The sequence below is a fragment of the Mycena indigotica genome (assembly GCF_014461135.1).
Source record: "Mycena indigotica strain 171206Taipei chromosome Unknown Mind.scaff0002, whole genome shotgun sequence".
NCBI lineage: Eukaryota > Fungi > Basidiomycota > Agaricomycetes > Agaricales > Mycenaceae > Mycena > Mycena indigotica.
In genome coordinates, this window is record NW_023503001.1 from 5276148 (window position 1) to 5292230 (window position 16083).

Sequence of the window (16083 nt, forward strand, 5' to 3'; positions counted from 1 at the left end):
CTTTTGTATCGCTAGTAAATATGTACTTGGGAATCTAACTTGACTAATTATTCTGGGATCACGGTCATCATGAAACTGCTTGCTTAGAACGTTCATGCCGCGCAATGCTCTGGACCTCCTGGCTGCTTTCTCTACTGCCTTCTTCTCTCCTCGAGCAAGCTCATCATGAGCCTCCGCCTTCACTTCGCTTCGAATTGCGTCATCTACACGCGGTCTCCGCCTCCGACGCAAACGTCGCTTTCGCTGATGTCAACTACCCATCTCTCAATACCCACCCGAGGCTCAGAACCCGCACCATAACAACCCACAAGCCGCGCTCTTTTGCGCTCCATGATGCTGCCCGACGGCACTCACTTCGCTTTGGCCAGAGCTTGTGGGAACTTCCGTGGGACGAAGAAAAGGCTGCAGCGCCTGATGTAGAGGACCGAGAGACGCTTCTGGAGCTAGCAAAGATGGCAAACAACGCGTATGTCGACCCTGAAGATGGGGCATGGTACAAGCTGGGAGAGAACTGGACCGTGGTGCGTGTTTTCCGCTTTTGTTCCCCCCCCCACTCGAATCAACGAGCAACAGTCCTACCCGTTTGGCTGGGAACCCGATGCAGACGGCTTCCGTGGCCACGTATTTGCGACTCCAGACAACAGCACCATCGTTCTCGCCCTCAAAGGCACTTCGTCTGGCTTTCTTGGCGGAGGCGGCCCCACTGCGAAGAAGGACAAGCTGAACGATAATTTGCTGTTCAGCTGCTGCTGTGCCAGAGTCGACTGGACCTGGACAACGGTCTGTGGGTGTTATCGCGGTGGCTGGAAATGCGATGCAAATTGTGTTGAAGAGAGCTTGGTTGAGGAGAGTTTGTTCTATCCTATCGGCACGAACCTCTACAACAACCTGACCTATATGTACCCCACTGCCAACATCTGGGTGATTGGCCACAGTCTTGGCGGCGCACTTGCCTCCCTGATTGGAGCGACATTTGGCCGTCCAGTCGTCGCGTTTGAATCCCCGGGTGAGAAGATGGCTGCTGGTCGGCTCCACTTACCCTCACCCCCCTCAACCCTGCACATCACCCACGTTTACCATACCGCGGACCCGATAGCTATGGGCACGTGTAACGGCGTTCTGTCGTCCTGTGCTCTAGCTGGGTATGCGATGGAATCACGCTGTCACCTTGGCCAGTCGATTATCTACGACACTGTGGGGAATCTATCGTGGTCAGTCGACATACGGACGCATGGGATTGTCAATGTTATTGAGAAGGTGTTGACGGAGCCGTGGCCGCCTGCAGTCGAGCAGGGTAGGGATGTTCCTCTACCAATCACGGAGGATGACTGTGTGGCAAGTTTTTGCGTATTCTTGGTTGTCTTCACGCTGAATCGCCACAGGAGTGTTATAGTTGGGAGTATGGGGACTTTTCAAAGTAAATACTGACATGTTCCGAAAAGTTGTACAACTGCTTAACATTTATTCGGTAGGGAATAAAGATAGACATTAAATAGAAACTCGACCGAAGAGAAAGAAGACTGACTACTCGCGTAGTTTCGTTACTTTGCACAAACTTGGATCAGCAATGAGAGCAGAAGAGCTATGCGCCTGCTTTTTCCGTGGTACTCCCTCATCATCTTCCTTACCCGCCAAGTCTAAGCCTTTCTGGCTTCGCCTCCGCTTAACCCCGGCTACCGAGTTGGCTGGCCGTAGGAGACGCGGGTCAGATGTAATTGTTGTAATCGTAGGCTGTGCTTCCCCAGTCCATGCAGCACGAAGTCGACGATATAAATCCACGTCAAAGCCAACACACTGCAAACCAAAGACCTCGACGCGGATGTCTTTCCCCGCAAAGTCTTGTTCGATCTTCTCGTGGGGGACCATAACCCCCATCGCATGGTAGATCGCATGTTTGGGCTGTTCAAAGTCAGTGTCGAACCCTAAAGACTAGAGGGAACACACAATATCCCATGGTATTTCAGATTCTTCGGGGCCAGCTGTTTCCGCGCCGGCCTCTCGAAAGCGGATCACTTTGTAAGTGCCCGCATAACGGACTTCGGAGGGGTTTGAGCCTTGATTGACAAACAGCTCGCATTTTCTCCCCTTTTCATAATATCGAGTTAATGCCGTGTTTGGAATCCAGCGGGAGTTATTGTCAACGTTCAAGTACCACTTAGTGGGGGCATATGCCAACATGTGCATAGGCTCACCCCTACCACAAATAGTGCGGTGAGGAAGATACAGGAAGGGGCTGCACCAATGAGAATGAGCCGATGCAGGTGCACATCAGAACAAGTACGCACAATTGAGCCTTGAAGGTTTTCCATGCCTGACCAGGGTTAAAGATTTGTTGAATAGATCAGAGCAAGTACATACATCTTGGTTCAACAGGTTTGTGGCTGTTGAAACGGATTGAACTGGATCAATGACAGCAGGGCGTGCCGGACGAGGAAGTTTGTCGAGGCGAGGACCATACGAATTTCGGGCATGCATTATCTTGGCTCGGTGTGCCTGTTCAGTCGCTGGTCAAGTCGGTGCGCATGTGGGACATGGCTGCCATTACCTTGTCAACACTAGAAATCGGAGTAGCTGAAGACTTGGCCTGGCATGATGATTCGGCTCTTTGTCCCTCAGACTTGATGTTGGATTGGCGTTTCAGTTGAGCGTTCTCTAGCTGAAGGCCTGCAATTTGTCGCCGCATTTCTTCCACATAATGCTGAAAACCACAACATAAGGCTTGATTACTTCAACGGCAGTATGTGGGCTCGCCTGGATTGCGGGGCTAGTAGCCGAGTTCTAATGCAGGCGCAATGAATAAAATTGCTCGCAAGGGATTGAAATCATACCGAAGGGCCTTGGAATTGTCGAGTCAGTTTGAAGGCGGTGAGTTTAGCTGTCTTTTCCTCCAGTTTTCGAGAGACATCGGATAGCTTCGACTGAAGACGTTCATTTTCTGCTTCCACCATCGCAAGTTTCTTGGTCTTGTTTTCTGGGTCGGGAGGTGAAGCCAACTGATCTTTCAACTTGGTGATTTGTGAACGCATTTCTTCGACCTTCGCCTGCGCCAAAGATAGATTGTGTGTCGATTCGATTGTCTGGTTCGTCAGTCGATTGTTGCCTCCAATTTTTGGTAATTAAGATACCTCTTTCTTGGCTTCGTTTAGCACCCTTTGAAGGGAAATTTCGCGTTCTGCTGCTGCATCCAATAGCTCCTGTAAAACATATCAGAGATATGCTAGTAGGCACAGCTGATATTACACACCTTGGATGCTGCTGCATCCTCACGAATTCTATCGGCTTCCTTCTGACTGGTTGAAAGCTCCTAGAGTAAGGATATGAAATCGGAAAAGGCTGGTCGACTGTAAGGCTTACGCTTTCCAGTGCGGCCAGACGACTTGTGTCCTGTGAAGAATCAGTATCTATGCATGTCAACGCCGGAACATAACATACAGCCTCAGAAGCTGCAGAGTTGCTAGCTTGCAGCCGAATCAATTCCTCATCTTGTTCCTTAATCCTCTTCTTCCATTTCTTGCTGGTCGCTCGAAACTTCTGAGCGTCGGATTGTGCAGTAGCTAGAGACTGAGTCGTTTTAATTAACTCCTCCTCGACCGTGTCAAGCTTCTGAAAGAATGTTAACAACAGTGTAATTAGGAATAAGTCATCGTACCGCTTGCATGGCGTTCAGTTCAGTCTTGACACTTTCAAGTTGCTGCACAATGGTGTGTTCTCTTTCGCGGGCCTCACGCGCAATTTCACGGTCTTGGGTCACTTGTCGAGCCATTTCATCACGTTGGGAGACAACTTCATCTTTGCTTTTTCGTAACTTGCACATAGGCTTAGCCTGATATAGAAGAGAATAGCTTGAGAAACGTACTTGGTCGAGCGACGTAGTCAGCTGAGCAATTTCGGAGCTTTGTTGCTCTTGCTGATCATTTAAACGCCTGATGGTCGATTGAAGCTCGAGTATTTCCAGATCAAGGGCAACCGTCATCGATTTACTGGTATCGAGATTTTGCTGATAGGTGACTGCCTGAGATTCCAGCTGAGCCGTACGCTTTTCAGCACTACTCTTATCGTCCAGCGCCTGCTTCAATGACATCTAGGGCAAGTCAGGTTGTCGTCAGAAAAATGACACTATGGACCTACCGTTCCTTCCTCCGCTTCCTTCTTGAGTTTGAAAATCTCCTTGTCAAGATTATCCTGCGTGTTCAATGCATGTTTCAATTGCATCTTTAGACTGTTAGTCCTTCCATTTCGCACGACGAGGAGCCTCAACGCACTTGACTTGCGCTCATCTCCTCCTGGAGCTCTGTGAGATGATCGGCGACGGCTTTATATTGGTTCGACGATTCGATGAGTCGTTTCTTCGTAGAAGGTTGAGCACAAAACGGTAACAATATGAAGCAGAACACACCTCCATATTGACAACCTTTTCCTGAGCATCGCGTGCCTCCTTACTACTGTTGTCCAAGGCCTACACAGATGAGTTATGGAGAGGCAGGTGAGTATGACATACGGTCTGTTGTGCGCTGTCCTGCATTTGATGACATTGAGAGATGAAAACGACGAGTTGTGAAGCGACGAACTTTAGCCGTTGCATCAGCGACCTTGCGCTGGAGTTTGGAGATTTCGGAAAGCCTGAGTCGAAGTTGCTCGTTGACTGCAGCAACACGCGACGCGAGCTTCTCGTTCTCGACATTCGTGGTGATTGCTTGCTGCTTAGAGGTGGTAAGGCTCTATGAAGAAGCGCTTGAGCCACTAATAGGAAGAGACGGTCAACGGCCTGCCTGTTCAAGAGCTTGATTATCTTGCTTTGCCTTTGCAAGTGCTTCCTGAGCTGCGTTCATTTGGCTCGATACGCTGGCTAAACGGTCCTATTCAGTCGAGTTTAGAGAGTTCATACAAGGAAACGACGAAGAAATCGCGCACGTTTATTCCCTGTTGGGCCGCAATTTCCTTTGCCAGCTTCTCTTCCCTCTCTTGGACTGCAGCCTCGCCCGTCCTCAGTTGGTTGAATCGATCTGCTAGAGTCTAACGCCAATTGAATCATGCGGAGTGCACGATAAGTACTGTCTTGCACGCACATCGCGAAACTCTTTCGTCTTCTTTCGTTCATTCTCCAAGGCAGCTAAGACATTAGCGTAGTCACTCGACTGGATGTAGTTGAGCGGAGTCAAAGATGAGCGCAAAGGAAGACCCACCTGTGCGGGAAAGCCGTGGTCCTGGGCGTATGCTACCACGTTAGGCGAAGGCATGACGCCCTCCAAGCCTTGGTCAAAGAGTGAAAGCCAAAGATAGGGAAGGAGTCACGGTCATGCTAATCACGACACCATCAAGATGCTACCAAATCGAGCAATCTACCCCTGACCACTATGTTTTACTTAAAACTCAAAGAGTTCAAAACTCCATGAGATAAAATACTTTAGAGACCTCCCCGCGTCCCAGTTTACATATACATCGGTCTGTGATCACTGATCTATTGGTCGCTCATGGGTTTAGGGCGACAGGTCAGCCACGAGCACGCCTCGGTAGCGCATATTTCCTTCTCTGAGCTTCCTCATTCCTTCTCGTACACCAGACAGCGTCATTGGGAAGCGCTCAACGATGGCGCGAATGTTATTGCGCGCCGCGAAATCGAGCATTCGGTTATAGATTGCACGGTTTGCGATTGCTGTGCCCTGGATCGAGATGCCACGGACAATTAGAAGCATTATTGGCACTGGGAGGTCGTCGTCGGTAACTGTTGTTGGATAGATTTTCGCCTCCGGTTTCAAAACAGAAAGATAACTGTGTTGTTTTGTCAGGCACGGAAAGAAAGAGACTGTCGGAACTCACGGTCGCAGATTCAGAGTCAAACTAGTGGTGATAATGAGATGGTCGACCGGCTCTACACCCTCGAATTTCTCCACTCCGCGGGTCACCACGAACTCGGTTGCTCCCAGTTCCATAGCCTCGGCCTTCTTCGCATTCGTCCCGGAAAACACAACTGTAGCACAACCCATCTTGGCGAGGAATTGGATGGCCAAATGCCCAAGTCCACCCATGCCGATGACTCCCACTCGATCTGTAGGCCTGACATTATAGGCTTCAATGATACCGAAGACTGTCGCGCCAGCACACATCAGCGGGGCCGCAGTTTCTGGCTCAAGTAGTGAGGGAATCTTGAATAGAAAATCTTCTTCCCAGATAGCGTGTGTTCCGTAAGACCCTTGATGAAAGTTATGGCTCCCGTATTCCTCTTTATTGATGCAGTACTGGTCTCGGCCTATTTGCAGGCCAAGTTAGAACTTCTGCGATTATGGATACCGTCTGTTACCTACCTCGGAGGCATGAATCGCATCGACCACACGTTTTATGCGTATATCTGCGAAGCTTTTAATTGGAACTTGAAAGAATCGTTTGAACTCACCCCCACCCGACGATATCTCCAACTTTGACCTTTGAGACCGCATCACCAATCTTCTGGACGATTCCTATACCCTCGTGTCCAAGCCCCATGTCCTTATGGATACTGAGATTGTTTGAACCAAGCAGAATGAGATATTGTCTCGAGGCTCACTAATGTTCATCTAGCAAAGTTAGTCTCATAGCTTGACGTGGAGGCAGCAAACATACCTGTACCACAAATTCCGGAGTGTGTTATCTTCAGTAACACCTCTGTTGATTTTGGGGCATCGCGTCTGGTCCTAGCTTCGACAATGGTGCCATCCTCAGAGCCTTTGTAAACAGTATATTCGACACTCATATCGCGCGGTCGAAGTTCACGTTGGGAAAGTCGGGAGCTGCCAGTGGAAGAAAGTGTTCACTCAAGATAGCCCCTGTGAAGCGTGTTTTATGTAAATTAGCCAGCTTGCGTAAAGTTGCTATATTTGTTTGTCGGAAGACCTTGTCAATGAGAAGCAGATAGATAAGCCGCCCACAGCGTTATAAAGCGGATTTAGGTTCAGCTTGGTAATGTGTTCCGTTTTTTTGAGGGCTGACACAGATACAGCCTCCGACTGGCGTTCAAGTAAAGAACGAACGGGCTGATTCGGAGAGAGTCACGGCGATGTGATGCCGAGCTCTCGCTCTAAAGACGAACATGGCAAAATGTGAACGCTTGCTATTGGACACATGAGCTCCGGTAGTGTTCGTGTCCCTATAATAGGTGGAGGGGACAATAACTATAACTTACTGTCAATCTCTGCCAATGGTTTATGTTTGACTTCGTCTGAGTCTTTTGCTTGCGATGATCACATAAGGGTAGCCCTTATAGCCCTAGAACAATGGGAGCAGTTAGAGATTGACACATTTGACACTCAATCTGTGTGCCAGGTAACGAAGGAGAAGAGGTAAACAAAAACGATTCAGAATGTTCACGTGAAAATTGTCACTCTATGTCACGCATCGCTCTTCGCCATCACCCTCATGGACAACACCTCTGCGCTGCGTTCACGCTATCGAGCCATAGTCCCACCACCATCACGCATACGATATCCTCCCCAACAATCGAATCATTATTCCTTTCGTCAAGTATTCGGTATCCTTAAACTTGTTCTGCTGCTGGTCATTATTTCGCTCGCTATTCTGTCCAGTCAACTCCCTCAAGAAAAGTCCATCGCAACTTCTGTTCCAAGTCGCTCAGCTCTTGCTCGCGTTCTTCGACTTCCAATACGCAGCTCTCAGCCTCGCAAGATGCCGCTTGTAGACCGCTCGATTTTGCAACGATTGGCGGAGATAGAGACAGAGACAGACCCCGATGAACGCCCATACTTCTCTCCCGAGAAAAGTCTCAGACGAATGCCACTCGTCACCCATATTCCGGAACTCAGTCACAAGAAAGAAATCCCTCCTACGCGGTTTGATTGTGGCCGACTGCCTTGTCGCTTCCTGCTCCCCCTGCGCATAAGCGAGCAAGAGTCCAATTCAAGGCTACATCTTCCCCAACTTTTTCGTATTGCAAAAGAGCTCAACCGTACCTTGGTTTTACCCAACGTCGCCAAAGCCCGTATTGGAGTCTGCTTCAAATGGGCATTCGAGACCTACTTCGGTATCGACAACTACCATCAAACTTTTATAAGTGGTCGCCCATCATTTGTCAAGCTGGAAGTCTTTCAACACTGGATCCAGAGTCAAGACAATAATATGCTCACCGGACGCTCAGTAGTATTGTCCTCCAAACCCCTTGAAAACACTCCCACCAACGCTGACAGCGTGCAAATCCGCATTGACAACAACCCACAACTTGACCTTCCGAAATGTTTTTCCTCGAAATTTGAAACGATCCACGTTCACGACTTTCCGTCATTACTCATCCATCCTCTCATTACCGAAGACTCCGGTCCGGCAATCATTGAAGCACTGTCTTCTCCGGAAAGTGTACATGAAGATGACGATGACGGTCAACCAGCAGTGCTGCTCCTCACATACGACCTTAGATATCCCATCTTCAACTCCCTTGCACCTCCGCAATATTCTTCCACCTTACAAACCCTGGCTACTCGCCTTTCTCCTATTTCGCCATATATCGCTGTTCACTGGCGTACAGAATCAATGGTGTCGGACTTGCTTCCTCGCTGTGCCGAAGAATTGGTCAACTTGCTCATGCAGTTGCTGGGGGAGTATCCAACTTTGAAAAGTGTTTGGTTTGCACACGATGCGGAGAGCAACTGGGACGGGTTTCAGCTGGAAGCACTGGCACTGTTTCGAGGCGCGTTTGCCGAGGGAGAAAGACTCTCCGCAATGGAACTAGAAGAGTTCAACGAAACAGGTCTGGCTAACGCTGGTGGTATCGGTTTGGAGCTTGGTTTGGAAAGTGGAATGTTTCATGACACAGGCGTTCACGGCATTTTGGACAAACTCATCGCAAGCAAAGCGACTGTATTCGTTGCTGGCGGCATGGGTTGTGCAAGAAAGAGGTGTGTCTATATAGTTTCTTCCGCTGATGATGGGTTCGACTGATTATGCTGTCCAGCTCAATTACTCAGCAAATCATAGACATGCGGCGTGAAACGGGGCGGGTGAACATCGTAGAATATTTTGGCCTCTAGGTTGACTTTGATATCCTATAAAATATTTCTGAAAAGCGGTGGGAGGACAGGAAACTTACAGAGGTTTCAGCAAGATGGCTGATGCCGGTGTGTCTAAGACATATGGAACAGCGGTCATAAATTTTTGAGACTGGTAACAACAGGGGACTACATAAGCTCGTTTCAAGAGTTCTCCTTTGCGCTTGAGACTTCCCGACAGCCACCATGCAGGACAGGTCAGTTCACCGACACTATATCCTGATCTCATTCCTCTTATCTACCTACCCATAGGCCTGAATCGCATCATCAGCTGCAGCCCAACATTCCAACGACATTAACTTGTCCTACGATTGTCCATGCATCTATCATTACGCAGGTCCCTGCTGAACTACTTCTAGAAGTGTTTGAGCATCTCCTCTGTGACCTCGAGCCGCAACCCGCCAACTCCCCATATGCCCACACGCTTTCGTGCATCTCCGCCGTCTGCAAATCGTGGCGCACCCTGGCAGGCATCTTCCCCCGTCGTTTATCCAATTTGTCTTTCCAACCCGCACTAGGCGGGTTCAAAGGGAATTCAACCCTCATCCCCAAACTCGTCCACCAACTTACTTCCAGCCAAGCCGCACCGATCTTGTTCAAACTCGATTTGCGTGGTGTCGATAGGACGTGCGCCCGCCCGTTGTTGGGCATATTGATGCTCTTCTATTGGAGGTGGCGGGAGGCCCACCTCGTTATGGACCGTGGGCATTTTAAAGACCTCTTAGCGGCCTGCAACCCCCCGCTTGAGTTCCCGACGCTAAAAACGCTCATACTTGAGCTCGCGGGACAGCCGTTCCTCCACAACATCGACGTCTTCTTCCGTGCAATACCGCTCCTTGAGACATTGATGTTATATGTTGACTACCAGCCGATTCCGTCAAGCGTCGACTTCATCTGGAGTCGTTTACGGAGTTGCACACTGGTAGCCGCAAGGACGGATGATGTTTTGCGCATCCTCCCAGCCCTGGGGAATGTGACGATGCTCGGCCTGAGCCGCTGTAGCGGGAGGAGTGACCAGAACAAAATTCACCACATCCCGCAATTGTCCACGTTGACCATCAAAGAATGCGATAAAAGCTGCGTTGAATCGATTTTCGGCAGCATCATTGCGCCGCGTTTGACGAGCTTGTGCATTTTGGAAGGCATCGACACCCAACCAACACCGATACCAGAGCTGCAGTCGTTTTTGGAACGATCGTCTTGCTCCCTCACAAGCCTGCGCCTCTGTTTCCGCGCGCTCGCCCCCTCCGACCTCCAGCTGAGCCTGATTGCCGCTCCGGCGGTACAATCGGTAGTGGATCTCGAACTTTCGTTCAGCCAGATGACGACAGCGCTGATATTCGTGAATACGTTGGCAACGAGCGACATTCTGCCCCGCTTGAGCACGCTCACATTACGAGCGTGCTATTATGCCAATGTCAACGAGCTGCGGGTAATGTATCAACGCAGGAAGCGCACGATGCGGACGCTATGGCTCGAAGCGCCACTGATGCTGGCGCCCAACGCGCTGATGGAATTGAACTGGGCAGGGCTGGAAGTGCGTCCTGTAAAAGACTGGCGTCCAAGTTGGATATTTTAGTTTTTAAAATGCATATACTGTCAGTTGATTAACCTGGACGAATGAGCAGTGCTATTTTTGCAAGTCAACACGTACAGTTTCGTTGACGCCTATAATGCGGTCTTGGTCAATGAGGAAGAGAATGTGTCGCTGATCGAGGTCGCGAACGATTCGCCGATAGGGCAAGCAAGTTGTAACGTCCTCTTGAAAGACGGTGTCGTATTGGGAAATCGTACTCGGATTGAGATGGAGTTGCGTGTTGATGTTCTGGTCTTGTGGTTGAAGGCGGCCAGGAAAGAAGCCGAAGTCTAATACTTCGATGCGATATGGGTAGGCAGCATCAACAGGCGACACGACCCGCTCGCCGTGCACATAACGAAGCCAGAAGACGTGTCTTCCGCGTAATAAGCGGGTGTTGTATGGGCCCCAGTCTTCCCAAGGGACAGTCGACGGAGGTTTTTCGTCCCTTGCCCGAATGCTCTGCTCGAAATACGCATGCGGGACGAAGAGGGAATATGATTCAGAATGGTCATAGGCGAGAGAAATGACGCAAATGCGGCGCTCGTTCGATTTGATAAATTGTGCGCCGGGAATGGGGCCAGCGCAAAATGGCCCACTGTGAACGATGATGCGCTCGAGAATGCGGTTTGGATGCGGAGAAGGGAGCTGGAATGAGGCGACATGGTCTGGATCGGAGTAATGTCGCTTCCCATCAAAGGCATACAGATGTAGTTCGCCCTTTCCCTTTGGCATTCCCGGGAGGTAAGACGCCTCGTTAACCGAGGCCAGAATATACGACCGTGGGGAGAGTAAGGCAAAATCGGAGATAGAATGTGGTAGCTGCGGGCCTGCAAGGTCTAATAACGGGATTCCGGACCGCCAGTTGAACAGCACGAGACGAAGGGAACCTTCGGACACTTGCGACGTGCGAAAAAGCAGCCCAATGACATCGTCGGCAACCTGGAGAAATATCCGCCGGAAAGCGTCGTCCCGGAGGTCGAATGACAGAGTGGGAAGGGCAGCAAGTGGGTGAGGCTCGAGAGTGGACAGGGAGCGAATGTCAAAGTTGCCCGTCTCGCTCCAGAATTCTTGCTTATACAGAAACACCACCAAATCCTGTGTGGGGTCCATGGCGAAGTCTAGCGAAGATACGCCGACGCTTTCCCGGGCGGTTATTTCGGCTCGATGGTCGACGGAAGGGAGGCGGATGGTAGAAAAGTCGGAACGCGGCCAGGTGTTGTGTTGGGCAAATACGCCACCGACAAGCTCGTAGGCGCGCGGATGTTCGCTGATTGGGAAAGTCGTTCGAGCTGACCAATCGAGCGTTGACCAAGCCTGACGCCAGGCAAGGAGTCGTTGCAGCTTTTCATGGGGGGAACGACCGAGAGAGTATCCCGCCTCAAGGCCATCAGCCCACAATTCTACTACATAGAGCAGCTCGGTGGAGGATTCTATCATCGAATGCCATTCACGACAAACCTGACGAATGTAAACTTGGAGAAAGAGACCACAAAGGATGACACACTGCAGAGCACCGTAAAATCGACTGGCCATCCAGGAACGCGAAGATGACCGGAAGCAGATCCACGGGTAGGCTGGACAGCGCACAAGCCATCGCGATTGGCGTTTGGTCGGGGCTAATCTAGTGAGCTTAAGAGACAAGGACGACACATCGATGCCGGCAGAAAGTGGCAAAAGTAGAAGCCAACCTTGGACTTGCAATTGTTCTTCTCACGCAAAAATTGTCCTCAACTTCCAGTCTTCCACATACCTCGGCTCAGCTGTATGGCGAAAATATCCAACCAGAGCCTGCTTATCTTCTGCCATGGTGACGTCGGTCGCCCTTATCGCGACATCTAGGGACACACACCTTTTTCCATGCAATAATTTGAAGAATTTTCGGGTGGAAATCTCCTTTGAATTGTCCTCCAAGCTGCGGGGATCATATTATGGGACCCCCTAACCTGAATTTCCATCTCGCTCTTAGCTTGGACAATGGCGACGCCTGGACCAGCACCACCACGAACCTTGCGCGGTCTTGCTCCCCATTTCTTCCCCACCTCCCGCACTCCAACACGCTCCCGCCGTCCCCCTATGGTCGTGAAAATAGACAGCGTAGAAGAAGACAAGACTGCACATTTTCGATCTGAGACATTGACGCCAGATGGGCTCAGGGCGGCGGCGCAAGACCACCTCAAAACTCGTATGTGCTCTCTAGCTTTTGCAGCCAGTTCTGACCAGAAACCCAGAACGCCGAGCCCTATTCACACAAACCGAAACACTTGCGCAAAAGCACCGCCAGCTGACTGCTTTCCAGCATCGAATCGCTGCTGCCGAACGCCGTGTAAACGCTCTTCGGCGACAAATCGCTGTTTTGGAGGCGAAAAGGAGAGACCAAGGTCTGCGTCTGGCTTTATTTCTATATCAGCTCATCGCGTCAGCAGGCAGTTGGGCATTCCGCACCGTTAGGTGGGTATATACGAGTCTTTGGGATGCCTTTGTCTTCATCTGTGCATGGTTATTCTTCGTATGGATACTCTCCCCGGACTCGTTCAAATTACTAATTTGTTCCCCAGACTTGCCGCTTATGGGGCCTCTAATGACGCTTTACCTTCCCCGTATATAGATTTGCTCCGTTCTATTGCTCAGAAAGCACGATATAGGTTAGAAGATTCCTTGTTCCTGCTTCAGTTTCTTTTCGAATTCCCATAAGCTGTTGGTTGTAATCATTACCATTGCTTGGATTTAAAGGGCTCGAAAATATAGTGGAACACTAAGTCCTCCTCTTTGCAATGAAAGGTTATCGTGTTGATTGGTCTATCGACACAAAGGTGGTAAAGACGACGAGACAGGATCCCAAACATGACTACAGGCGAAATTCGAAGGTGCGTAGAGAGACAGGATAAGACGAGCAGAGCTAGTGATACAGTAGGGTGTGCAAGGCATGGAAACAGTGGGTGGGTATGCGAGAGTCGAGAATAAGGTATACGAAGTCGACCAATTAGATTAAGTGGTTTCATCTGGGAGCTTTTATCAGTAAACGGGGACATGACTGGGAGTAAAAGGAACGCACTATGAATAATGTACATCGGGGCGGGGGTTCGTTATTTCCGGCATCGCTTCTTGTGTCTGTTGAGGACGCCTTGGGTCGTGAAAGACATACCACACTGACATTTGTGTGGGCGGTGCTTGTTGTGCGAGTTGATGTGGTTAACGAGGTTGTGGCGGGCGGTAAATGTTGAGCCACAACCCGGGAGGGGGCATGCAAAGGTAGCAGCGTTGATGCGACGAGCAGAGCTCGCCTGGCGGATCTTGTTGGACGCGACTTCGGCTTTGAACGGCGAGGTTACGGGTTGCGCCACACGGAAGTCGTTGCGACCAGCTCCTGGCGCGTCAGGGAATAGGAAAGGCGTCGAGTCGGACGACGACTCGGCTTTGAAGACTCCCAAACCACCAATGCTATGTTGCTGCTGGATAGCCCTATTTCTGCGGCTTCTAACAGATGGCGCGCTGATAGCCCTGCTCAACGGCACAGTTGTGGCAGGGAACCCCTCCCGCGGCCCACGAATGGCGGTGAATGTACTCCGCCGACCCATGGGCTCGACATCAGTGTCGTATTCTGCGTCTTCAAACGCAGGCGATGGGGAGTAATAGCCGAAATCGCTGTGAGGAGACACATCCCGCGAACTCGACTGAGAATGGTTGCTCGCACTGCGCGAGTTGGGGATACTCAGCGTGGTACGATGCTGACCCCGACCCCGTCCTTGCTCCAGCTCTGGCGGCATTAAAGAGTTGATATCCGAGTGGCTGACAGTGCGACGGGCCACAGTAGCACCCCTGCGACGAAGGCCGCTCGTCGCTGATGGGACCGTGAGCAATGACGGACTGACTGGTGAAGACAAGTCTTGTGTGTCGGCAGACGGCCCATCCCGGTTGGGGTATCTCCAACCAGCAACCAAACCCCCAAGCGGGGAGTCGGCAGGCGCGGAGGCAACATCAGCCTCTGAAACCGCGCCCCAAGAGAGGTTAGTTCCCAGAGAGTCCGTGAAGGAGAGATCTAGATTGGCCACGGAGATTTGGACCTCAGGACTCGGGGTAGGGGAGAAGAATTGGGCCTCTGTAGCGCCGCTAAATGACGACGAGCGACCTCGACCGACGCCACTGTCCGCCCATAGTTCGGTTGATGAACCAGAATGACTGGAGCTTCGCAGCCGGGAAAAGGCGGGCGGACCGTTCAGAACGGAGTGCTCGGCGGTAGAATAGCCTTCGTCCAGGGCGAAACCGTCAAAAGCAGACGTCAGGGGCGACAGTGATGAAGGGGAGTGGGCGGGGGAGGAGTGGCTGGAGAGAGGCTGCTGCCAACTGTATTCGTCGTCGGGGAAAACTAAGAAAGACATGTACGCGTCAAAGTACTGCGCACAAGACCCAGGTTAAATACCGACCTTCCCCAGAGAAACTGGAAGCTGGACTCCAAACACCGACTGGTGAGCTGCGACCAGAAGTAGAAGGGCTATAACCAAACTTGTTGTCCGCCTGAAGGAAGTCTTCAAATTCCGTTGAGATCGAGAGAGTGTCCGGTTGTTGGATGAAAAGGCTAGGCGGTTGTGGGTAGCATTCAGAAGGATCTTTAAGGCCAACAGCAGTCAGAAAGGGTGTAGAATAACAGCAATGAAACGCGTCGTACCGGCTGCAGCACAGTAGTTGTCGAACATGCTGAGAGACTCGCTGTAGAGCACATAAGAAATGACGCGCATTTCGCGTAAACACACTCACAGGAGAGCCTGCTCTGAGCTTGGTGGAGGCTCGATCAGGATGGAGGGTGTGTAGTCTTCAGTCATGTTGGGGGTGTCGTGTCGGCTTATACACCTCACAGTCTCTTTTAAGGAGCTGTGTGGACTGCCCCGGAAACCGCATGCTGGCGAAAAGGCAGTGTCTTCGAGAAATCCAGCCTTCCTAATTTGGAAGGGCAGTGCTTGTGTCTGGTGATGGCGTTTGATGGGATTCCAGGAAAGCTGTTGAGCGACACCCGACGTTAACGTTTAACCCAACAAACGGCCGAACCGTCACTGGAAGGCAATGTGCAACCTGAATAACAAGCGGTGGTATCCTTAGTGGGATATTAGGCACACCCTTCGTATTCCTATGTAACAACTTGAATAACATCTCAAGTCCCACAGAAAACTAAACAGCTGAGCGGTGCTTGAGCCGCGGGAAGTCAGATACAAGCAATAGACGCTGGCGACTTCGGTGCCGCCTCTCGAGCACTTGATCAAGCCGATGGCCAATGGCAAAAGGCGTCCATGTCGTTTTAGACGCTCAGTAGACAAGGGCGCCGTTGGAGGCGCTGCTTCCATTATATCAAGTTACGCGAGCCAGCCCATGGTGAGCATCTCGAAGACGGATCCATGGCCATGGGATTCCTTACCTGTTGGTAAAACGTTTCGCCTTCAATTGAACTTCTGCTCATCATACTTGTGCATTGTAACTTCACCTTGA

General features: G+C 50.8%; 6 protein-coding genes across 6 annotated transcripts; 2 read left to right on the forward strand and 4 right to left on the reverse strand.

Moving 5' to 3' along the window:
• Positions 1 to 104: 104 nt before the first annotated feature.
• MIND_00274400 (uncharacterized protein) lies at positions 105 to 1428 on the forward strand (the record flags this gene model as incomplete). Its single annotated transcript, XM_037359616.1, has 2 exons — positions 105 to 521; positions 574 to 1428. The coding sequence occupies 2 exons, from the start codon at positions 105 to 107 to the stop codon at positions 1426 to 1428; spliced, it is 1272 nt and encodes a 423-aa protein (XP_037224711.1).
• Positions 1429 to 1524: 96 nt separating this feature from the next.
• On the reverse strand, positions 1525 to 5264 carry MIND_00274500 (uncharacterized protein; the record flags this gene model as incomplete). The annotated part of the gene is made up of 22 exons (XM_037359617.1): positions 5184 to 5264; positions 5067 to 5135; positions 4912 to 5013; positions 4770 to 4856; positions 4569 to 4718; positions 4499 to 4516; positions 4397 to 4456; positions 4263 to 4346; positions 4129 to 4212; positions 3857 to 4081; positions 3650 to 3805; positions 3433 to 3603; positions 3355 to 3384; positions 3245 to 3304; positions 3126 to 3194; positions 2829 to 3077; positions 2752 to 2778; positions 2546 to 2698; positions 2359 to 2493; positions 2286 to 2311; positions 1945 to 2233; positions 1525 to 1899 (listed from the first exon to the last, which is right to left on the reverse strand). The coding sequence occupies exons 1-22, from the start codon at positions 5235 to 5237 to the stop codon at positions 1525 to 1527; spliced, it is 2673 nt and encodes an 890-aa protein (XP_037224712.1). The 5' UTR covers positions 5238 to 5264.
• A 213-nt stretch (positions 5265 to 5477) lies between these two features.
• On the reverse strand, positions 5478 to 6727 carry MIND_00274600 (uncharacterized protein; the record flags this gene model as incomplete). The annotated part of the gene is made up of 6 exons (XM_037359618.1): positions 5478 to 5769; positions 5818 to 6247; positions 6303 to 6346; positions 6392 to 6493; positions 6542 to 6551; positions 6598 to 6727. The coding sequence occupies 6 exons, from the start codon at positions 6725 to 6727 to the stop codon at positions 5478 to 5480; spliced, it is 1008 nt and encodes a 335-aa protein (XP_037224713.1).
• A 3884-nt stretch (positions 6728 to 10611) lies between these two features.
• On the reverse strand, positions 10612 to 12202 carry MIND_00274700 (F-box domain-containing protein; the record flags this gene model as incomplete). The annotated part of the gene is made up of 3 exons (XM_037359619.1): positions 10612 to 10641; positions 10684 to 12066; positions 12113 to 12202. 3 exons carry the CDS (start codon positions 12200 to 12202, stop codon positions 10612 to 10614), a joined length of 1503 nt encoding a protein of 500 aa, XP_037224714.1.
• Positions 12203 to 12582: 380 nt separating this feature from the next.
• MIND_00274800 (uncharacterized protein) lies at positions 12583 to 13187 on the forward strand (the record flags this gene model as incomplete). The annotated part of the gene is made up of 4 exons (XM_037359620.1): positions 12583 to 12790; positions 12837 to 12986; positions 13032 to 13114; positions 13164 to 13187. The coding sequence occupies 4 exons, from the start codon at positions 12583 to 12585 to the stop codon at positions 13185 to 13187; spliced, it is 465 nt and encodes a 154-aa protein (XP_037224715.1).
• Positions 13188 to 13691: 504 nt separating this feature from the next.
• MIND_00274900 (C2H2-type domain-containing protein) lies at positions 13692 to 15425 on the reverse strand (the record flags this gene model as incomplete). The annotated part of the gene is made up of 4 exons (XM_037359621.1): positions 13692 to 14971; positions 15030 to 15212; positions 15272 to 15312; positions 15361 to 15425. 4 exons carry the CDS (start codon positions 15423 to 15425, stop codon positions 13692 to 13694), a joined length of 1569 nt encoding a protein of 522 aa, XP_037224716.1.
• Between the last annotated feature and the right edge of the window lie 658 nt (positions 15426 to 16083).